Source organism: Rattus norvegicus, chromosome 13 (genome assembly GCF_036323735.1).
Source record: "Rattus norvegicus strain BN/NHsdMcwi chromosome 13, GRCr8, whole genome shotgun sequence".
In the NCBI taxonomy this organism is placed as follows: Eukaryota; Metazoa; Chordata; class Mammalia; order Rodentia; family Muridae; genus Rattus; species Rattus norvegicus.
In genome coordinates this window covers 64,473,382-64,498,040 of record NC_086031.1, presented here as the reverse complement: position 1 = coordinate 64,498,040, position 24,659 = coordinate 64,473,382, and the positions used below count along the sequence as shown (strand labels likewise).

Below are 24,659 nucleotides of genomic sequence, written 5' to 3'. Positions count from 1 at the left end.
AAGAACTGTCTACCAATAAGAAAATTTTGTTTGACTGTGTGGATCTTTTCAGTGTGATTGCTTAAAAATATCTGTTACCAGCACTGTATTTGCTGTTTTTAGTTTCATTCTTTCAACATATTCAAGAGAACAAATGACTTAGGCACATTAGAAATTATGTTAAAGTCCGGAATGCTCTTTTATACAATAGTTTCTCTACTCCTTTGCTTTCTCTGACTGAACACGTTCCATGGGAGATATCAAAATTCTTCTCCACCATGGAAGGCAAAGAAGAGGGTTTTAGTTTCCACAAGAATGAATATTTGGTGCTGCCTTCTTTTTACATCTCTGATTCTGAGAGGAGTTGGAGTTCTGATTTGTTCGGAAGGGGTTGATGGTGCGGAGAAGCTTGAGGTATTTGGTCCCCTTCCTTCTAATGTAGTGTGTGGGAAGAAACTTCAGTCATTGTCTAATGCCTCACAGGAAGTGCATATTTTTGTTGCTGTTTTAGCTGAATGACATATTCCAGGTAGAAGATGTAGAGATCATGAATATCAGATTTCACAGCAAGTCTGAACATAGTGGATTAAGGAAGGGGTAGGCAGCTGAAACTTCCTTCTCATCCTCTGTGATCTGCTTGGGCAACACAAGGAAGTTAGGGGCTGACCCATGACGAGAGCCGTAGCAACACATCCTGAAATGTTCCAGATGACAGAAACATCCTGTGCCTGCTTTTATGCTGCCTTTACCTCAAGAGCCTTGTCTTCTATCTAGGATCAGAATATCTTAAAAGGAACACAGATAGAAAGGGTATTCTCCCAGGAACACAAATGTGGCCCAAAACATGTCATACCAAATTTTAGTTTTGTTTGTTTTAAATCAATGGAACAGTGAGGCACTAGATACCTTCAAGCATTGAGTATTTTAATGATGAAGATGCTTCAGGAACTGCCAATTGGAAATTTAGCTTTTTATTAACAGTCTCACGAGGTACGCATTGCAATAGCACACTAGAGTTTATTTTCTATCCATTTATACATGGAGATTTGGCCCTTTGGAGAGAAATACACAGAGTCTAGTCTTATATTAATGGCAACTTTCATGTTTTTTTTAAAACAGAATATAACGCCAAGTAGGATGGGGCAAGGCTGTAATTCCTGAGCACTGGGGCTAAAGAGGAATTATGAGTTCTAGGCCAGCCACATTATAGAGTGAGACCTTGTCTCAACCAACGGACAAATTTCCAATACCAGCAACAACTACAAAACAGAATTTGTGTTGCCTATGCCTGATTTATCTTAATAAATATTCTGGATAAAATTATAAAGTATAAAACCTCTTCCAAGTCCCCCATTTGGAAAGATTTAAGTTGAAATTTTAAAATGTAGTATTAGGCATAGTATCCTGGGATGTGGTCTAGGTAGTACTCCTGTTGATAAATGGTTATTATTTTAAAGTCTATCAGTTTTGACTGATATTGAACTACAATTCATATATAATTCATTTTTATCTAGAATTTTTGGGTTTGTTGTCAGCTATAAAATTAATATTTATATCTTTCATGAATTAAGATTTGTAAAATTAGGCAAAAGGATTGTTCTGTGGGTCAGACCATCCCATGATTTTATCTCTATTAGTGATTGTATATTCCTCAAAAGAATAAGATTGTCTGATGTACTTCACACACATGAGCATCAACAAATATTTGTTTGGAACTGATTACCTATCATAACCTTTTATTTATAAAGTTCATTCTAAGAATCATCTAGGAACTTATCTTAAGCTCCTGCTATTTTGACTTCTTCCTACACCACAAACCCAGAAGTTAACAAATCTGATGTTCTGTAGCGTTGTTTGATGATTCTAAACTCGTGGCCTGAGTGTTTCAAAATGTATATTGTAGCTCTATTCCATAGTAGCCATTGAGCAGTCTTTCCAACCTATATTCTTATGGTAACTGGTACAATAAAAGTAATTAACATGATTTTAAAATTATATGACTTTCAGGACATTTTCCCAATGTTCTTGTGACAATTATAAGGGACGTTATTCAGCACTGATGAATCAGTACTGATGTCAGAAGTCTTTCAATACATCAGAGATGTACTCTCTGCCAAGACATCTATTTGTAAATTTTGGATCTGTGGTTATTAGGCACTCCCTTTAAGTTAAACAAAATGTGTCTGATTAATCTGATTCCACTTGGTTGTCTCTCAAGTCAGCCTGAGAAAATAAAACCTGGATTCCCCACATTGCATTGGTAGATGTTTCTTGGAGTCTACTGGGTACACAGTAGGCATGAGTATCCCATTTCCAGACTCATTGCTTGTTATACACAGGCATAAGTTCCTCCAAGGCTTTTGTTAGTTTCTTGACCATGGTGGATATTGAATCTATGTCCTTATGCAACTCACAGACAGTACACTCAACAGGAGTGTGTGTGTGTGTGTGTGTGTGTGTGTGTGTGTGTGTGTGTGTGTGATATTTTTACCAATCCTTTGTGAGTTTCACATCATGCACCGCAGTCCCATTTGTCTTCCTGTCCCTTTGTATCCATCCTTCTCCCTTGCAACCTTCCTGTCAAAAGAAAATAAAAGAACAGAAAAATAAAACAAAGCATAAAAAACAACTCGCAATGGAAGCTGTAGTGTGTCACAGTGTGTTCCACAGTAAACCCCTGTGTCCACACAGCTTCCCTTGCAAATGCTCATTGTTGTGAGTCATTGGTCTGGTTTGAGGCCTCTGGCTTCTGTCAGATCCTCATCAGGACTCTTCATGGTTATCCTCCCTTTGTTATGGAGATCCTGCAGCATCCAACCATCTGGATCAGACTTTTCATACACTGCAACCATTTACAGATGATGCAGATTTTGGGATGGGCCAAGTCAAAGACCTGGATCTGGGCCTGAGTCTTAGGTGGGCTGGTCAGCACTCCAGCTGTCCCACATCTGCACCTCCAGGTCAAACTCTGCAGCACTGCCCTGGTTAGCCCAGCCAATGCTGCTGCTGACCTGCTGGCTGGGGCAGAGACAGCTCTCCCACTGTCATTACCTAGGGGTTGGCGTACTTGCACCTATGTAATGAAAGTCAGTTCCACGGTGTTGTGCAGTTGAGGCATGGTGCCCACTCTCACAAATGCTGCAGGTTTCAGGGGCTGGGCCATGTCTCCCTCTGTGGCTGGCTCACCCATGCCTTCACCATCATGGCAAGCTCCACTGTGTTGCCTAGGCAGGAAGCAAGGCCTGCTCTCTCAAGCGATGCTGCTGGCGAGAGGCAGAGCTGGCTATCTATTCCTGTAACCCCAGGGCCAACTCTCCAGCCATTTTTCACGTTTTATGGAGCTGAATACTTTACTTCAATATAGGAACAAAACAACAAAGCAACAAAGCAAAACCATTTTTTCTTTTTAAATGAAATTTCCATTTTTGACAATTTCATTTATGTACATATATACATTTATAATGCATTTTAAATATTTTCCCCGTTCCCACTCTCATCCCTTTCCACTCCTTCTGAATAGCACCACTTCCTCCTCCTCCTCCTCCTCCTCCCCCTCATCTTCCTGTTTTCACTTTTTGTCTTTTTGTTTGTTTTTATGATGCACTGAGTTCAATAGGAGTTGCTTGCATGAGCGTGGTTAAGAGTTTATTCACTGAAGCATGGGTAACTTACCAGTGGCTACTGAAGAAAATGATTTTCTAATCATTACCTGCTAATAATGAGCGGTGGAGCATCATGAGTCGCTCTCCTGCCTGTGATGGAGTATTGAGAGGTCCCACCTTGTGCAGGTCTTGTTATGGTTGCTATGGTTGTAGCCTCTGTACGTTCATACCTGCAGTGGCCATGACATGTACAGAAGACAGTGTTTCATAGCACACCTACCTATCCTCTGCCTCTTACATTTTTTCCAACCCCCTTTCATTGACGTTTCCTGAGCCTTGCAATGGGTAATAGAGATGTTTGATCTTGAGCTGAATGATCAACACGGTTATTTTTGGGATTTTGACCAGTTGTTGGTCTCTGCATTAACCACTGCCCACTGCAAATGGAAGCTTTTCTGACCAAAGCTGGAGAGCACTAATCCATGAATTGAAATAAATAGAAGGCAGTTGGACACCATGTCCATTTAGTAAAACAACAATAATAGATTTCACCCCAGGGCCTGTGACCTCCCCAGCCTCCAGGGACTTTTGAACAGGTTTATAGAATGAGGCATGGCTTCCCTTCTGTGGATCACGTCTCAAATCCAGTCAGAAAGCAGTTGACTACCACTATAACAGCCATGCTACTAATCAGGCAGAGGGAACTCTGATACTTGTTAACATAATTTATTGTGTAGAGGTATGTAATTACCAAAAATGGACAGACGTATCTATGTAGAGATCTCAGCATGGAACTTTCACTTTTCTTTTTTCTTTGTTGAATCTGTCACTCAAATTTTATTTTTAACAGTTTTATATCAATTACATCTGTTTTATTACCTCATCTAGTTAATATGTTCCTTTTATAGGTCACAGAAATGATTCTGGAAATGTCTCTTGAAGTTTGGTAAGTTTATTTATTTAATTGGATGAAGAATAATAGTAGTTTTGTTACTAAAGAAAATACTTGATGTGCGAAATAATTCCTAATGTTTTGAATGAATAACAGTGTCATTACAGTCTCCTTCAGTTATCTACTCATTTAAAAAGTCCAAAGAGCAGAGTTGTGCATTTTTTTCTTACTTTCCCTACAGTTTGGAAGCTGGGTAAGAGTTGTCAGCATAAGAGCTTGTTTTCAAGGGCTCTCCTTCTAGTAACGTGTTTGTTCCCATGGATATAATTACAGTTTTTATAGCCTATGTCCCATTGCTGATTGGCCACCTACACATGTAATAATTTCTTCTGATGCATTATGCTTGATGTGGTTTTTCAGCAGGGCATAGGTAGCTAAAAAATTATTGCTACTAGGACTCAAAAGAAGGATTATAAACAAAGGGTTTTCAATGTCTTATAGCTATCCCTACATTTGTGGGTATCTGGAGTTCTGTTTTTTGAAGTTCTTTTCTTTTTGAGGGAGTCCTCCATTAGACAAGAGAATCTGTAAAGACAGTGTTTCTGAAAAAAAATGTTCCCTGGGAGTCAAGCACATTCTTCTGTTAGTGAGTATTATGATATTAGTGTGCCAGGGGTGCAGGGACAAGGGAAGAACTCCTGACCATGTAATATTGTAAAGTACTGAACCAAAGACCCCATACATATACACAAACATCATTCTGCATCAAATCACTTCTGATGTCTTCACTCTGCTAATACACAATGTGCTCTGGCCACTTTTCTATTGCTGTTATAAAACCCCATGGCCAAGGCAACTTATAAAAGAAAGACTTTAGGACTGAAGGTTCCAGAGGGTTAGAGTTCCTGATGGGGGAGCAGAGGTAGCAGGTACAGGAGATGTGAGCAGCAGTTAAGAGTTCATATCCCCGTCTCTAAACAAAATGTCAAGGGCACACTGGGAGTGACAGGAAAATGTAAACCCTGTCCCCAGTGACATGCTTTTCAAAGCATCGCCATACCTCTTAATTTTCTCCAAAAAGACACCAAATGGGGAGCAGATATTCAAGTGCCCAAAATTTAGGAGAGCATCTCACCTAAACCACTAGGCAGTGTACTGGGGACTCTTTCATTTTACCTATATACCACTGTTTTTTTGGGGGAAACGCTTTTAATTTGTTCACATCTGAATGCATATCATTAGTCTTTTTCTCTCTATTTTGAGTTCATTTAGGTCATTCCTTGCCATAGGATGCACACTGGTTTAAGATAACCATCATATTGCATTCTTGTTTAAGGTGCTTTCAGGAAATGGCTTGAGGGAAGCAGTTGGCATGAATTAATGCACCTTTGGGGAACTGAGGAGGGTGGATTCTATAGAACAAGGCTCCTGGGAACTCTGGCTCATTGACTTCTCTGTTTTCCACCATAGCTCATGCCCAGACCTACGGTTCAGCATGGCACTGTGTGATCAGGAGAAAACATTCAGGCAGCAGAGGAAAGAGAACATAAAAGAGAACATGAAGAAACTTTTGGGTCCAAAAAAGAGCGAGGGGCTTTATTCCACACGTGATGTGAGTCCGGGAATTTTAAATGTTATTGTATTCTTATTATAATCTTCTGGTATTTTCTCCAATTATATTTCTTAATGTGACTTTTTTTTCTTCAACTTTTGGAGTGAGATAAGTGGTTCAAAAAAAAAAGTTCAGGAAGGTCCAACTGAATATTGATCATATTTGGTAAGAGTTAACAGCTATAGTAATTATTTCTTATTTATTGGTTATTTTATTTATTTACATTTCAAATGCTATCCCCATTCCCAGTTTCCCCTCCAAAAACCCCACATTCTCTCCCCTTTCCTTGCTTCATGAGAGTGCTCCCCTACCCACCCACCTACTCCCATCTCATCACCCTAGCATTCCCTTATACAAGGGCATCTGCCCTCTAGAACCAAGGGCCTCTCTTCCCATTGATGCCACATAATGCCATCCTCTGCTACATATGCAGCTAGAGCCATGGGTCCTTCCGTGTGTATTCTTGGGTTGGTGGTTTAGTCCCAAGGAGCTTTTCCTGGGAGGGTTCCCGTTGGTTGATATTGTTTTTCTTCCTATGGGGTTGCAAACCCTTTCAACTCCTTCAATCCTTCCCCAATGCCTCCACTGGGGTCCCCATGCTCAGTCTGATGTTTGAGTGCAAGCATCCACATCTATATTGGTCAGGCTTTGACAGTCTCTCAGGAGACAGCTATATAAAGCTCCTGTCAGGAAGTGCTTCTTGGCATCAGCAATAGTGCTTGGGTTTTGTGTCAGCAGATGGAATGAATCCCTAGGTGAGGCAGTCTCTGGATGGCCTTTCCTTCAGTCCCTGCTCTACTCTTTGTCCCTGCGTTTCCTTTAGACAGGAACAATTCTGGGTTAATATTTTGGAGATGGGTGGGTGACGCCATCCCTCAGCTTGGGTTTATGTCTAACCACTGGCTATGGTCTCTATATGTTCTATCTCCCCTTTGCTGGCTATTTCAGCTAATGTCATCCCAGTCGGGTCCTGGGATACTCTTGCTTCCCTGGTATCTGGGACTTTCTACTGTTTTTTCAGGTTCCCCATCCCCTACTGCTACATAACTCCCTTCAACCCTTCAATTTCCCGACCCTCTGTACTTCTCCTCTGTCTCCTCCAATACCTGATCCCTCCTCTTCCTCCCTCCCTCCCAGGCCCCTTCCTCTTCTCTACCTCCTGTGATTATTTTGTTCCCCCTTCTAAGTTGGACTGAAACATCCACCCCTTGGTCTTCCTTCTTCTTGAGATTCATATGGTCTGTGAGATGTATCATGAGTATTCTGAACTTTTGGGCTAATGTCCACTTATCAGTGAGTACATACCATGTTTGTTCTTTTGTGACTGGGTTACCTCACTCAGGATGATAATTTCTAGTTCCATCCATTTGCCTAAGAATTTCTTGAAGTCATTTTTTTAACAGCTGAGTAGTACTCCATTGTGTAAATGTATCACATTTTCTGTATCCATTCCTCTGTTGAGGGACATCTGGGCCCTGTCCAGATTCTGGCTATTATCAAGATGCTCTGAACATAGTTGAGTATGTGTCCTTGTTATATGTTGGAGCATCTTTTGAGTATATGCCTAGGAGTGGCATAGCTAGGTCCTCAGGTAGAAAAATTTCCAATTTTCCAAGGAACCACCAGACTGATTTCCAGAGTGGTGGTGTATCAGCTTGCAAAACCACTGGCAATGAAGGCATGTTAGTATTTCCCCACATCCTCACCAGCATCTGCTATCACCTGAGTTTTTTTTTTTTTTTCTTAACCATTCTGATTGGTGTTAGGTGAAATCTCAGGTTGTTTTGATTTGCATTTCCCAGATGACTAAGGATGTTGAACATTTCTTTAGGTGCTTCTTGGCTATTCAAGATTCTTCAGTTGAGAATTGTCTATTTAGTCTGTACCTAAGCATTAATAGGATTATTTGGTTCTCTGGAGTCTAACTTCTTGAGTTCTTTGTATATATTGGATATTAGTCCTCTGACGGAAATAAGGTTGGTAAATAGCTTGTCCCAATATGTTGTTTGCCATTTTGTCCTATTTTCAGTGTCCTTTGGCTTATAGAAGCTTTTCAATTTTATGAGGTTCCATTTGTTCTTAGTAATTATTTCTTTTTTTCACCTCCATCTTTATTAACTTGGGTATTTCTTATTTACATTTCAATTGTTATTCCCTTTCCCGGTTTCCAGGCCAGCATCCCCCTAACCTCTCCCTCTCCCCTTCTGTATGGGTGTTCCCCTCCCCATCCTCTCCCCATTAATCACCCTCCTCCCAACAATCACTTTCACTGGGGGTTCAGTCTTGGCAGGACCAAGGGCTTCCCCTTCCACTGGTGTTCTTACTAGGCTATTCATTGCTACCTATGCAGTTGGAGCCCAGGGTCAGTCCAAGTATACTTTGGGTAGTGGCTTAGTCCCTGGAAGCTCCGGTTGGTTGACATTGTTGTTCATATGGGGTCTCAAGCCCCTTCAAGCTCTTTCAGTCCTTTCTCTGATTCCTTCAACAGGGGTCCTGTTCTCAGTTCAGTGGTTTGCTGCTGGCATTCGCCTATGTATTTGCTGTATTCTGGCTGTGTCTCTCAGGAGAGATCTACATCCGGTTCCTGTTGGCCTGCACTTCTTTGCTTCATCCATCTTATCTAGTTTGGTGGCTGTATATGTATGGGCCACATGTGGGGCAAGCTCTGAATGGGTGTTCCTTCTGCCTCTGTTCTAAACTTTGCCTCCCTATTCCCTCCCAAGGGTATTCTTGTTCAGCTTTTAAAGAAGGAATGAAGCATTCACATTTTGGTCATCCTTCTTGAGTTTCATGTGTTTTGTGCATCTAGGGTAATTGGAGCATTTGGGCTAATATCCACTTATCAATGAGTGCATACCATATGTGTTTTTCTGTGGTTGGGTTACCTCACTCAGGATGATACTTTCCAGTTCCATCCATTTGTCTATGAATTTCATAAAGTCATTGTTTTTGATAGCTGAGTAGTATTGCATTGTGTAGATGTACCACATTTTCTGTATCCATTCCTCTGCTGAAGGACATCTGGGTTCTATCCAGCTTCTGGCTATTATAAATAAGGCTGCTATGAACATAGTGGAGCATGTGTCTTTGTTATATGTCGGGGCATCTTTTGGGTATATGCCCAAGAGAGGTATAGCTGGGTCCTCAGGTAGTTCAATGTCCAATTTTCTGAGGAACCTCCAGACTGATTTCCAGAATGGTTGTACCAGTCTGCAATCCCACCAACAATGGAGAAGTGTTCCTCTTTCTCCCCATCCTCGCTAGCATCTGCTGTCACCTGAGTTTTTGATCTTAGCCATTCTGACTGGTATGAGGTGGAATCTCAGGGTTGTGTTGATTTGCATTTCCCTTAGGACTAAAGATGTTGAACATTTAGGTGTTTCTCAGCCATTTAGCATTCCTCAGCTGTGAATTCTTTGTTTACCTCTGAACCCCATTTTTTAATAGGGTTATTTGTCTCCCTGCGGTCTAACTTCTTGAGTTCTTTGCATGTTTTGGATATAAGCCCTTTTCAGGTATAGGTCTTTTCCCAATCTGTTGGTCTCTGTTTTGTCCTAACAACAGTGTCCTTCGCCTTACAGAAGCTTTGCAGTTTTATGAGATCCCATTTGTCGATTCTTGATCTTAGAGCATAAGCCATTGGTGTTTTGTTCAGGAAATTTTCTCCACTGCCCATGTGTTCAAGATGCTGCCCTAGTTTTTCTTCTATTAGTTTGAGTGTATCTGGTTTGATGTGGAGGTCCTTGATCCACTTGGACTTAAGCTTTGTACAGGGTGATAAGCATGGATCGATCTGCATTCTTCTACATGCTTACCTCCAGTTTCTAATTTGATTTTCACAAGTGGTAGTTCCAGAGAAAAGCTGAGCAGAAAATACAGAAAATTCCCCTAATGTTCCATTCACACATGTGTATAATCATCCAGTCTTAGAGTTCTCTAGAGAAACAGAACCAAAGGAGTGTGTGTGTGTGTGTGTGTGTGTGTGTGTGTGTGTGTGTTGGTTCATACATATTATGGATGCTATGAAGTCCTGGGATATGCTATCTGCAAGGTGGAAACACAGGGACTACAGGGATACAATTTAATCTGAATCCCAAGAATGTATGCTCTAACCATGAGTTAAAAGGCTGTTGGCCTAAGAGTGTTGGGATGGCTGGGGTAGTGGGATGGTGCTGTTGATTTCATGCCTCAGAGACCCAAGGCTGGTGAATTCATCAGAATAGGTAACCAAGGGCAAGAAGAGATGGATTCATATTAAGCCATCCATGTTCACAAAGAGGATAGAAGGTATTCTTCATATAGTCCACTGATTTTAACACTAGACTTTTTGGAAACCACCCCATTACACGAATGAAGAAATACTATTTTATTAGCCTGCTATCTGGGTATCCCTTGACTCAGTGCACTTATCACAAAATTTATTATTACATTCTTGATTTGTTAATCTTCCACATCAGAATGGTAGACTTGTTAACATTGACAAACCTGCAGCTGATGCAGAATTGCTCAAAGTCCACAGTTTCCATAAGGGTTTGTAATTAATGTACGTTTTATGGGTTTTGACAAGTGTGTAATGACCCATGTCTACAGACTCAGGGGAGATAGTTTTGTTGTCTTGAATGGTTACCCACTGTCTTCTATTTACATAGTTCTTCCTCTCACATAACCTCTGACATAGGAAGTCTTTTCTGACTGGATTATTTTATACAATAATGTGAATTCCAGCTTGTTCCACATCTTCTCATGGTTTAGTAGCTTCTTTCCTTTATAGAATTGAGCAACCCCCACTGCATGGATATAACACAATTTGTATTTTCTAATGCAAGATTAAACATTTTCCTCTTTATTTTTATTTATGTGTTTTGCTTGAGTGTCTTGACCACAAGTGTGTCTGCTCACTGTCTGCATCCAGCTCTCATGGAGATAAGAAGAGGGCTTCAGATCCCCTGGGACTTGAGTTACAGAGAGATGTGTGCTGCCATGTGCATTCTGGGAATTGAAACCAGGTCCTATGGAGGAGCAGCCAAGTACTTTTAACTGAAGAGCCGACTCTCCAGTCCCCAGTAGAGGTTTTTTTTTTTGTTTTTGCTTGTTTGTCTTTTTAAATGAGACATATAAATAATAATCCTTTCAGAAAAACATTCCCAAGAGATAATAGAAAAATAAAGTTTTCTTAACTAGCTTTCCAAGATTCTTTAGCTGAATTGAGTTGCATATGAACTGGAGATTAAAAACTGCTTATGTTTCAGAGCAAAGAGCTAACAAAGTAGTCAAAAATGAGTTCTACTTATTAAGAGTTCAGAATAGAAGAATTGAGAACAGTTATAAACAGTATAATATTTTAACTGTTTTGCTTAAATTAGAATGAATACTCAGTAATATATTATGTAATTTTTTAGGGCCATTTATCATCCACTTGACTGTCTGTCTGTCTGTCTATCTATCTATCTATCTATCTATCTATCTATCTATCTATCATCCTCATTGCCTACCTAATATACTCTGTGTCTCTTTATTCCTCACCATTCTATCTTTATCAACGAAGTAGTTTATTTATAAAGACAAATTACTGCAATGATTAAATATCTTGTTAGTGATAGATCAGAAATTCTTGATTTATTTCCACTAGCTTTTTCTATTAACTGAATATTTTAAATGAACAGGGTTTTATTCATTATATAATATTATAATTTATAATAATATTTAATATTTTATAATTCATAAATATGTACTTTCACACACACAGACACACACACACACACACACACATCGCCCCAAACATACCAGAATTTCAGTATAAATGAGAATTAATAACTGAGTAAGGGCACAGGATGAACAGCCCCATGCCATGAGATGGCCTGTTTCTGGCCATACTTTCAGGGAGCTATGAGGCGGGAAGGCAGTTGCTGATGTTGGAATGGCTTGGATTTAGGTGGACCCAACCTAACAGTAGATATAGTAGGTGCCACTTAGGGATTTCTGCCAGAAGTAAATGAAGCAAAGGGGAGAAGTGAAGCTTCCGTTCAAATTTCTATTTTTTAAAAATGTGGAGAACGTATTCTCTTTGATTGTGCATCTTCTTTGCCGGCCTGGCAGATCTCCTGAGGAATTTATGACAGGTTCTAGTATTTGGTGATACTGCCTTCTTAGCATCTTCCTCATTTTGTTTTGGTGTCTCCATTGGCTTGTAATATAGGGAACGAGCCTTTCATCAGCAGCTCTTCAACTGCCTTTTGTTTCTGTCTTTGGTATGGTTAGACCATTGGAACCTAGAAATCATATCAAGTTGATTTGGTTCCTGTCATATATCACTGATTGAGGCAACAGTGCTAACTCCTGGAGATGTGGGGGCAAGGGTAGGTTCCTTACTTGGTGACTTTGAAGCCTTGTTTGACAGATCTTTAAACAAATGAAACTAATGATGTGCTAAGTGAAGAGATGTGGGGGGATGTGAAGTGGGTGGGAAGGTGGGAGAATACCGCCCAGGTCACGTGGACAGAGTGTGCTGGAATGTAAAGAAGGTTCGCTACACTCATGGTCACCTCAGTCCCTCACCAATAATCCCAGGCTCCCAGTCTAGCTGCTGTTCAGTTATTTACAACAGTTGTACCTTTTCCTTCCACCCTCTCCTTACTCCATTGACCGCTAGTAACTTGGCTCCTAATCAAAGGCAAGTAAAAGTTGAGAGCTAAGAGTTCCATGAATCTTTCTCTTGTGATTTTTGGCCGTAGGATTGACACCCACCACCTGGTTTCCTTCCTAGTTTCTTTCCCACTTTAATGAGAGAATTTCCTTTTCTTTCAAATGCAAACCCACATCAGCTCACAAGCCTTTCTTAGGAAGCAGGATATGTTAATTAGGCAGCCCTTTCCAGGCCCCTCCCCATATATGTCGTCCCCTTCCACTTGAGTATGGATATGTCATACAAAACTATATGCATGCTCCTCACAGCCCGCTTTGCACCTTTTCCTGCTTTGGGCATCTGCCTTCACGGGTTCTATTGTATCCGTTCCCACCAGATGCTCACAGTGTCTTACTCTACTTTTCCCAATCACACAGCCGCTGATGTCCTCCTGGCATTTAAAACACTGCTCCTACACTCTGCAACATCTACTTCATCACGAGTCTTTGGTTTTCTTGTCCAACCTCCTTGATCTCTTCTTTGATTTCATCACCAACGAGTCTCTCAGTATCTCCAACTTTGAGTTCCTAATCCTGAAAACACCATCACTATTCTTCTTATCTCCTCCTCCTCATTTTCTGTCTACTCAGAATTCAGTGATCTTTTTAAAAAATGAATTTGATTATGTTAAACCCTTCTTTTGCACTTAAAGGTACATTTTTCCTTTATCTATCATAGAAGTACTTATACAAATATTCATTTGATGTCTGCTTTCTCCATTAGAACATAAGTTTCATGAAGGCCAGGCACTGTCTGTGATGTCCACCTGTGTGTTTCCAGTACTTAGGATAACTCCTAAAATATGTTACTCAGTAAATATTTTATGTAAGTTGAGGAACACAATTAGGCAGGAGTTGGTAGCATTGCATTTTGGAGAGGTAGAATAGAAGAAAGGGAGGAGGAGGGGACAGAAAGGAATATCAGGCTTTCAAAACAGAGGGGCACCAATATCTGGATGGTAAGGACGAGATGAGGGTTTAGATGAGAGGATTAGATTCTTAGGGTGGACACATCTGTGGGCCATATTAATATGAATGTCCAGTGGTCATTTATTTTTGGGGTTTCAAAATAATAGTTGTTACTGCTACCCCTAATCCAGCATTTCCTAATGGGAAAAAACATATTAAACCTTCCCAGAAAAACCAAATTTGGCTTCATATTTGTAAATGTAGCAGTGTACTATGGGTTTTTATTTTGTTTGTTTGTCTACAGTAGATGGATGCATAGTGAGATAATTCCTTTTCTTATACATAGTACTCAAAACTAGAATTTCATGTATTTGAAGATGGTTTCTAGAATTCTGGTTTAGCGTTTGTCTATCCCTTTCCCTCTTGTCAGAAATAATCAGCTTAGACATAATCCACACCACAGACTATGTGACCAGTAGTGCCCATTCCATAAAACAAGATTTCTCTATTATCATGTTAATCTTTGTGCCGTTTAGTCTCTCATTCTCCTGCTCTCTATAAAGATCTTCACGTACTACATAGGTGCCCTCTAGGTATGGAAAAGTAGGTCGTTTCCCCCAAGAACTGTCTTAAGTAAACCTCAAAGTCAGGGATGTCCCATCCTGTTTTTTCTTTTCAACAGGAGACAGTGTTCAGTGCAGGATCTTAGGAGTTTAGATCTTGAGTGAACTTCAGCTCACACTGTGTTGCATGTGCTTCAGCCATAAAATGGAGATACTATCTCTCACAGAATCAAGGAAATGGACATCAATGGCTAGGACGTATCTAGTAAAATGTGCAGAGCACACAGTAGTTATGCAATAAAATGGTTGATCAGAAACACTGCTGGGAGTTGTTGATGGCGTAGCACCTTGTGACAATAATTGTTAAGCATAACATCTTCAGTCTCCTGCCTGGAGAGTGAGCTAGTCAAAGAGTTAAAGATTTCATATAGTCTACGAATCTGTGCTCCTAAATACTCAACTTTAAAACATCATCACCAACAACAACAACTACAACACAAGAACAAGAACAAGAACAAGAACAAGAACAACAACAACAACTACTACTACTACTACTACTACTACTACTACTACTACTACTACTGTTGTTTTTGATCATTTGAGTCAGAAATCTTTCGGAAACAGGTCTCTTCATGTTCTGATTGGATGGATTTGGACATTCTCATGTTGGTACCCTTTGAAATCAGCTGCTATTTTGCATACCCTATGTATCCACTTGAAGTAAATTCTTTAAACCATAATATTCTATTTCATTATTGTTGCTGTCAAACTTAAATCTGGTAAGCAAGCTTGCTATTGGAACAATGTCTCTAATTTGAGTAACGGTTCCCCTGGTGAGGGGCTCAGACGAACATCTATGAGTAAGACATTTAAGAATTTTGTTGAGGAGTGCTTGCTCTATTAGGATTGTTCAGAGTCCATTATTTTAAAACTGATTTTGATCAGGTGAAAAATTTTCAGATTACTTTGTGTGATTAAAATTAATCAGATGAAAACTCAGATCTGTTAGGATGTACACTATCCTGTTCGTATGTTTCATCTAGAACATTCTCTCTGTCTCATTTCCTCTTTATTTTCAAGTGACACTTTGCACTATTGATCCTCACTCTATTAATTCTTAGGTATTGTCACAGGGCAGACCGTGTAGGATGTCCTTTGTTGAGTCTGGAAATGTGATCTGAGCAGGTGAAAGCTTGCTTGGTATATGTTCTAGAACTAAAGCATTAAACTAAGTGCTCCTTATCGAAGGTATTAGCAGGGCTTGAATTACCTTGGAATGCAATAAGAGCTGGAAAGTGGTCCTGAGAAGCAGATATCCAAGGACATACTGCAGTCAACAGGGTCAAACGTTGTGAGGGGCCTGAAGACCCTTGAGAATTGAGAATAACTGCATGTATGAGAAATGGTATGGTGGCTTTCGGGGCAGGTGTAGATTTGTTTCAAATCTTGTTGCTTACCTTAGCAACAGAGTACTCTGTCAGTGGGTGGCCCTCATCCAAGAAGGACAGAATAAAACAAAAAAATACAGACTGCCTAGTCAGAAAGGACTTGAACAGTACTTCTTTTGCACTTTCCCATCAGCTTTTCTAGGCTTGGACCTTGGTGATCCATACTATAGATTTATACTTTCTGTTCTCTACAATTGTATGAACTGCTTTACTATAATGAATGTTTATTATAATGAATGTTTTTTTCTATAGACACACATTGTATTGGTTCTGTTTCCTTAGTGAGCTCTGACACAAGGCCATGGAAAAATGTCTTTTGTGATGGTTAGTTCTTAGAATCTATGGAAATGTCAAAGCCCTTAAGCACTTCATAGCTTTCTTCTCTAAGGAAGAAAATTAATAGTATTTGCAAACCCATACATCAAGAAAGATTAAATCAAATTACGGGTCTTTTGGTAAAGGCAAGTTTATTTCCTGTGATCATACCAGAAAGTATGTGAAATATTTTTGGACACATTTATACACAAATATTGATGTTATGTCCAAATATAACCTAAAAGTTAACATTTCTTATCTGATTTTCTTCAAATAGCAACCAGGACTACCAGATGCACAAATTACTTCTCTGGATGCTATTTCAGAAATGACAGTTTAGAAGACTATTTTAGCATCCAAATTTATTCTTCATGTGTCAATTAGATACAAGAGATTGTAACAGGGAAGACAGTGTAGGACGCCCTTTTGGGGGAGTCTGGAAAGGTGAACTGAGCAGCTTTACTTAGCATAGGTTCTAGAACTCAACAAAATTATGCTGATACAATTTGATGGTATACATGAGTATGAAATACAGTTTGCCTATGCATCGGGGATTTCTTTCTATAAACACCATCCTTTTCTATAACAATGCCAAAGAGAAGGAGCATGACTTTTGGCATTAGTCGTACCTTAGCATGAGTCTTGGCTGCTATGGAACCTGTACTGTGGGCACTTCACCCCTTTAAAGTGGAAACAAAAATGGCTTCTCACCACATGCCTAACTCATTGCTAGCACCAGATCTGTTACATGGTGTTAAAGATTCTCTCTATAAACATCCTTTGAAAGCTAGCTGCTTTCTCAACTGTAGGTTACCAGCTGAGAGACTGACAAGTAACAGTATTCTTTTTAGACCTTTATGCTATGTTTGAGAGACCAAATGAATCAATGGCCTGAAAGCAAGGAAATCAAGCTACAGACTACAGCAGGCAGAACAAGCACAGAACTTGGTTATCGGTCTTATTATAATTATTATTAAAATAATATTGTTTTCCAGTTGGCTATGATTCTTGATTTTTAAGATGAAACACCTTTTTGGATTCTGTTCTCTTTTTAAAAAATTAAGTTCCTTATTTACTTTACATCCTGACCTAAGCTTCCCCTCTTTCTCTCTCCCCAGTCCCTCCCTCTCTCTGGTTCTCCCTCCTCCTCTTTTCCCCAGAAGAGGTGAGTCCTCCCATAAACATCAACCAGCCTTGGCATATCAAGTTGCAGTAAGGCTAGGTGAATTTCTTCCATTGGGGCTAGAGGAGGCAGCACAGTTAGAAGAAGGCAACCAGTGAAGTCAGATACAGCCCTTGCACCTGATTTGGGGCCAGCCAATGACTGGCCCAGGTCGAAACCTATGCCATGAACGACTCCTTGCAAAAAGTTAAATTTACAAAATAAGATGAGTAAACGTACAAGAGAAAGTCCAATACTGCCAATGCATGAGTAATATACGTTTCTTTATGTTAAAGTAGAACATGCTCAACCTTAAAGTTGAAACTGAAAAAAAAAATTCATCTACTGTCTCTGCTGTTTGGACAATTTCTGTGTTGTTTCGTTATAGGTGCCTGTGGTGGCCATTTTGGGTTCCGGCGGGGGTTTCCGGGCCATGGTGGGATTCTCCGGTGTGATGAAGGCGCTCTATGAATCAGGGATTTTGGATTGTGCGACCTACGTTGCTGGTCTGTCCGGCTCCACATGGTTAGTATGCATTTTTGATGAATTTGAATTTTATTTCTCTAAAGGATCTAACTCAAACATTAGGAAAGGGAGATTTAAAAAATTGAGGCGTCATATTACTAAAGCGTTTCAGCGTGATGCTACAGTCAGTTTAAGAATGTCTTACAATAAACGTTTATATTTATTTAAGACGTTGACTATTGGCTTACTCTTTAAAGTCAGTTTTGACTAACATTGTAGGTAGGGCATAAAATTAAAAGGATCGCCTAGTTGAAGATAATTTTAGATTAATATGACAGTAGTGGAATAGCATACTCCACCCATAATTAATTTAATCTGCCTATAATTTGCTGATCTGGAGTCCTCCAGAAACATGTCTAAGTCTACATGATTCACTAGGTATTCATCTTCCTCTTTAGGGCAAATAGAAAAAAAGTGCAAAACGCTATAGACTACAGATGATGGAAATGGCCCTGGGCACACAGATAGAGTAGGCCTCACTGGTTCTTATCTAAATATCAAACTAGTCCTTTAATTCTATTTAAACTCCCTGAACTAGGTGGATAGCTCTGACACTCGTGTGGTTAACATTTATGTCCTTCAGAATTAGCATTTTGTGAATAATACTTATATAACATTTTCAGAGAAACACTACATAGCTTTTGGCGTGCCCAATACATATTCACACTGAAAACTCACACAGGTGATCTTGTAGTATCATACACCTTTAATCCAAGAGCTTAGAAAGCAGAGGCAGGTGAATCTTTTGAGTTCGAGGCTAGCTCAGTCTACAGAATGAGTTCTCAGGACAGCAGAAGCTACACAGAGAAAGCCTGTCTCAACCCGCATTTCATCACCCTCTCCCAAGAACACCCAATTCCCTAAAAAAGAAAATCAAATAGATGCTCTTCTTCAGAAATCTCAAATCAATTGTAATAAAATGTATCACCTTATTACAATGTATCTATCTCTGGCCTAGAAGGGCAATTTAATTGTTTAGCTATGGCAAAATTCATATGTCATACAATTGTAGTTTTTATGTTTAGCATTTTTAAAGTATTTGTATCATTTCATCCCATTATTTAAATTTTTGGCTAAAGAAAAATGGAGTCACAGGCCAAGTGAATTTTTTCATCTCTTTATGGACCAGCCTTAAGGTCCCTTCTAATTTTTGGTACTAAATTATAATCCTCTCTTAGAGTGTTGTACATATGATATGATGTTAGTGCCATGCTCTAAGCAATTGAGTCAACCAGCTACTTCTTACATATTATACAGAGTTTCCTATGGGGAGACTCTAGAGTCCTTGAATTTTTTTCCTAAATCTTTCGAACCAGATTCTGTGATTAAATAACCAATAACCCAAGGCTACATTTGCCACCTTCATTGTACCCTCAACATGATTTATGTCTTCTGACGGAAGGGTGTAGCCTGTCATTATTCTTTCCCTTGAAGGAAAGAGCACGCACCTGCCTGTTCAATGAGTAATGTGGTGTAAACATTTGGACCCTTTTGTTCAATCTCTTACTTAATATTTTTTTCATTTGCCTCTGCATGGTTTTCTTCACTCAATATTTATGAGGTCCTTGGTGCCCTTTACTGACTACTATGAGAAGTCTATTTTCTTAAAAGAACCCAATAAGTGATGTCTAGGCCATGAGCACTGACTTGGGGTAGAATCATGTCCTTGTGACATGGATTAGACTTGTAGTCATTTCCTTTACCATTGTTTTGGGCAATCTCTTCTTACATGATATTATCAAGAACATGATAACATGTCATGTGAAGTGTAAGAGAGTTTTAAATTTCTACACTTTCATACAGACATGATGTCGGTTCTACCCCTTTTCATTTGAATATTAACTTTACCATCTTTATTCCATTTTTGTGAGTGACTTTTGGTCTTTAAATCTTTGTAATACATGTTCATGCATAGGCTATTCCATGTGTGCATATTGTATACACTTTCCTTTATTTTTTTCATGGATTTAGGAGGTAAGGGCTATGGTGTCAGATATACTGTCCTTTTAAGTTCCACGTCATCCCCTCTGATTGCTCTCTCTTCTATGTCTCCATTATTTATTTACATGGATTTCTCCTTGATACTAGGCCTCTTCTATGACCTCTGTTTTGCTATATTATATGTGCACAACAAGTTTCACCAATTCCACAAACCTCTACTTCTTGACTACTTGTGCCAATGTAACGAATACTTTAATTTGTAGAATCTTGAGAACAGTAAAATGTGACAAAGAAAACTAATAGAAATATCAAGAAAGCCTGAGAAAAGAGACTGAAGGGAAAGATGAGTCCCAGAGCACAGGGATGGGAAGAGCTCTGAGAAACAAGCTAGCCTGAGTTTGGAAAATGTTTGTGGTTTTAATTAGGAAACACTAGATTCAGTTAATTGATATTGTTTTAGTCATGAAGTTACATGAAACAAAGCACAAGTTCAAATGTAGCCATGTGAATTCTTGAAAAAACTGGGTCAGAAGGAGAAAAAGAAAGGACATTCATTGTTTGAGGAGACCGCAGGGCTTCCTTCTTTTGTTTTTGCAAATTTAAGAGACTTGGATATTGAGGTAGATATCTGAGGTGTAGGGAACAGTACAGAGAGGTAGTTGAAAGACAGGAAAGAGAAAGGTCATAGATCATGAACAGAAAAGATTTAGAGAGGGACACATTGCAAGGTAGAAAGCACACACAGGGAGACGTGAACTATGAAGACAAAGCATTTCCTGGGATACAAAAAGGGTGGCGAGTAATTCCTGTTAATGATTCGTCTTTGAGTAAGATAGGTAGGAAAATAAAAGGGAGAATTCAGAAAGACCTGGAAAAACAAATCATACTTCATTGTTCTGTAATGCTTTATATTCTATGGAGACATGACCATAATTTGGCAGAAATGAAATACTACAGATATATGTAGAGTAGCCCCGGACCTCCCAGAGAGTTTTCTGTGGTCACAAAATTCACTTTCAGGTTAGACAAAGGTTCTCTTATAACTGTAGCTACCTTTACATAATTATTTCTGAAATTATTTTTGGATGATTCCTATGACTCATTAAATATAAACTTGGGAGACTTGGCATGAATAAGCAAGGAGAGTCATGATGCTAATTCTGTGTTCTCTTGCCTAGACTTTTAACAAAGCTCTCTCCCACAGAAAAGCTGTTGCCTTGTAGCACTGCAAGAGGCTATATAATCTTAATTACCATGTTTGTACGGGATTACTGTCTAAAGAGAAATCAAAGTGTCTCTGTGTCTATAGGAAATAATAATAGTGTCCTATCAATTAAACTAGTTAGCATAAAATTTGAGAATAAAAACTGTTCACTAGCATGGAGGATTCCTAGAACAACATGGAGAGTCTTCTCAAGTAATACAAAATCTTGGTTGAGAAAGAGAATTACTTTGGCACATCTTTGATGTAGGAAGTCTATATATACGCATCCAAGGATTCTAATTCAGCAGATCCAAGGACTTAATGCTTTGAAATGTGCACTGTGGTCTACAGTATTTGAAGATAGGGACTACATTGAGCTTTTCCCTCTGGAATGGTATAGCATTGAAAAATTTACAACATAAATGAATTTTTATAGAAATAGTAAAGTATCTTGTATAAACATGTTGTAAATTGTAAGTAAATACAGATTTTTACATGAATAAAGGTGAGCATTTTATTTATTGATTTATACATGTTTTGCCAAAGACAATCTTTAGAAACTTGATTGGTATGATTGGGATCAAAGTTAAAGTTTTACTGTCAAATCATAAGTTAGAGTGACTTACAGTGACATATGTGAACTTCATATGCAAAAACTAGATACATTTAGTTCTGACTCAGTTCAAGGAGACAAAGAAAGGCATTTAATCTTAAAGAGATACACAGAAAAACTAGTTGCCTATTCCTCTATTTTTAGCTACCACTAAAGCCCAAATTCAAATCCAAGTAGACAATGATATCATGGAATGGATTCTAGCACACTCTGATGAATTCTAAAGAATGCATTCATAGGGCTGAACAACACAGACCATTAGCTTGGAGCCAATAAACTACTCAAGGGTTTTGTGTTTTGCTTTTTAAACTGGAGCTTAAATTTCCAAGCAAATTTCTTCCTGAGAAAAATGGAAAGTAGAGATAGAATGAAATCAAATGACTCTACTTTGTCTTCTGGAAGATAGAGGCAGAGGAAGAAGGTAACCCTTCTCTATGGAATCAAGAGAACATTGGACTCACATCATGGTACAATGTATGCTTTGTATTCCCTTGCAAAGGAATACAATGATGTGGAAAATTGGAGATTTTAATCAACTAGCCACTGAGGAAAGACTTTTCTTAACTTTCAGGAGGGATAGATTAATGTTGAGGGAAATACAAGGAAGGAGAGAGCCTTTGGGAAGAATACTTCATATTGATTCATTCGCAATTCGCTAAATATAGATGAAGAAGTTGTAATGCAATGTACATAGAATTTGGGTAATTATATCTGTCAGTGTACAGTAAGGAATGACAATTTCCAGTGATAGAATAACCACATCAAACTCTTTTCACTTTTTTCTTTTTTTTAAATCATTCTGTGACTCAACTGAGTCCCGATGAGAAGCTTTGCTGGCCTTACTCACATCTACCTCGTCTCATTCAGGGACAGACTTAATGTTCTATGTCATGAAACAGACTAAATTGGTTCCATTAAATATAGGGATGAAAGAAAGAGAAATGTGGTTTGAAGTAAGAAAATGGGTTCTACTAGACTGTTGGGGGGAGGGCGGCAAGGGGGGGAGGGTGGGGAGAGGAACACCCATAAGGAAGGGGAGGGGGGAGGGGGATGTTTGCCCGGAAACCGGGAAAGGGAATAACACTCGAAATGTATATAAGAAATACTCAAGTTAATAAAAATAATAATAAAAAAAGAAAATGGGTTCTATAATAGTAACCTTTGTGGGCATGTGACACTTTAGAGCAGAGCTTCCCTGACTTCAAAACCATGCAGTCTGTGTGAAGGTAAATAATACAAATTTTAATAAGTTACAGGCACCTTTGGGGAAGTACAGTTATTCTTAGTAATGTGTGTTGATTTTTTCTTTGTTTTGTTTTGGTGTTGGGAATTTAACTGAGTCTCATACAGGCTAGCCAATTGTTCTACCATTGAGCTAAATACGCAACTATTCTTGGTAGTAAAACGAAGAATTTCTTTTTAAAACTTTCATAAAGAGTGAGCTATGTTCTGAATATTTTCAGAGCTGAGCACGTTACAGTCTCAAAAGGGTGATTTATTTTCAAATATTGTGATGTCCTCAAATATAAACCACTATAGCTACATGTGTGTTTATTAAAGCTTAACAGGATCAGAAATTTGGGTTCTCATTAATGTGTGTGAATCATGATGTAGACTTTTGGATAATTACCTAAGTGCATGGAGACTGTATCTTTAAGTGCTCTATGTTGTACTTTTATAGTTGTTTGATGATTGTACTAACCAGAGTTCAAGGTAAGTTTTTGATGACGTTTCTGTACCAGGTGTTGGGGGAGTTATAAATTTAGTTCATATGATCAAAATAGTTCAGTGGTTTTTCTTTTTTTGTTGTTGGGCATCCTTTTTTGTCTATGATCTTTCATTCTTTTTTCATTGATTTATTTTCCAATCTATTATATTTTAGCTTGTTTATAAGAAACTCTGCATTCAAAAGGACATTCTAATTGACTATTTAGTGAGAATGATTTTGTTCAGTAAAGACCAAGATCTTGTAAATTCATTATAATCTAAAGCCTACACTTTGGAGGCATTGGGAGTAGCTTTAGAAATTCAAGGCTGGTCTAGGCTATCTAGTTAGACCATGTCTCAACAAACCTAACAAACCAGCCATGGTGATGAATGCCTTTAATCCCAGCATTTAGGAAACAGAGACAGGGGTGAGTTTGAGGTCAGTTTAGTCTTCCTTGTAAGTTTTAAGACAGCTAGAGCTACATAAGAAAGAGACCCTAAAAAATAAAACAAACAGTAACCAATCAATGAAAAAAATAATAAAGCTTACCAGAAGATTGGATATGTTTTAAATTCTACTTCTTTTATTAATTGTTTATATGAACATCTTACTGACAGATTACTTCTTTCTTTATTTTTAAGACAGAATATTTGAAAGCCATGTGACTCTTTAAGGGTGAACTAGGAGTATTTATCCCAAATAGTGCCTAAACAGAGTCTCAGTAGGAGTTAGGCTTTCCTTTCTAAAGAGAAGAGAAGCCATGGTGGTACACATAGAAATGAAAATCTGTATTATTTTATGGATTTGTTTGGGTGGAATGGCAGAGTGTCTTCCACTGTACTTTATTTTGTCTGTGTATGTCAGATTATCCACTGAGACTGAAAATCGTAATAATAAACCTTTATTTTCCCAGAATTTATTAATGGAGACAGATAAGTAAAGAATCTGTCCATTTGATGTCTACAGTGCTAGACATTTTGAATAGCAGCAGAGAGACTAGTAACAGAACGATCCTTATCTGGTTAATAAATCAAAGGCTTATGGTGAATTTTTGGTATCACTTGAAGTGGCCAAACATCTGGTGGCCAACAGGCATCATCTGGTAGGGAGGTCTTATTCTCCTTCAGGATGTTCAACTCAGGTTCATACTCCTCAGAATTCTACTCTTCATACTCTTCTACTATTTAAAATTCAAACCTGTGCTCCATGTAGAATTTGAATTTTAAATAGTTGGCTAGTGCACAATTTTAAAAAGAGAGAAAGGAAATGAAGGAAAGAGTGGAGAAAGAAAGAAAAACATTCGTGACAAGTACCAAGCATCCATAGTAGCAGACAGCAGTGTCTCCATGTAGGTCATCCTCATGGACAGTGAGATTATCCAGTTCCTGACTGCTTTTCTACCCAGAAAGGTCAGTTTACACATGAGTCAAAAGTGTTGTCATCCATGTCCAGTAAGTATGATAAGGACAATCATTCTTGGCAGACCTGTGGGTAGTAGGTCTGGC

At 38.7% G+C, this 24,659-nt stretch overlaps 1 protein-coding gene across 1 annotated transcript in view; it reads left to right on the top strand.

Annotated features, from left to right (window-relative positions):
* Positions 1–24,659, top strand: part of Pla2g4a (phospholipase A2 group IVA) — a 144,432-nt gene that overhangs the window by 74,312 nt on the left and 45,461 nt on the right. The window contains exons 6-8 of the mRNA NM_133551.2: positions 4,490–4,527; positions 5,944–6,085; positions 17,552–17,688. Coding sequence (NP_598235.2) covers positions 4,490–4,527; positions 5,944–6,085; positions 17,552–17,688 — 317 coding nt within the window. The remainder of the gene's footprint in view (positions 1–4,489; positions 4,528–5,943; positions 6,086–17,551; positions 17,689–24,659) is intronic.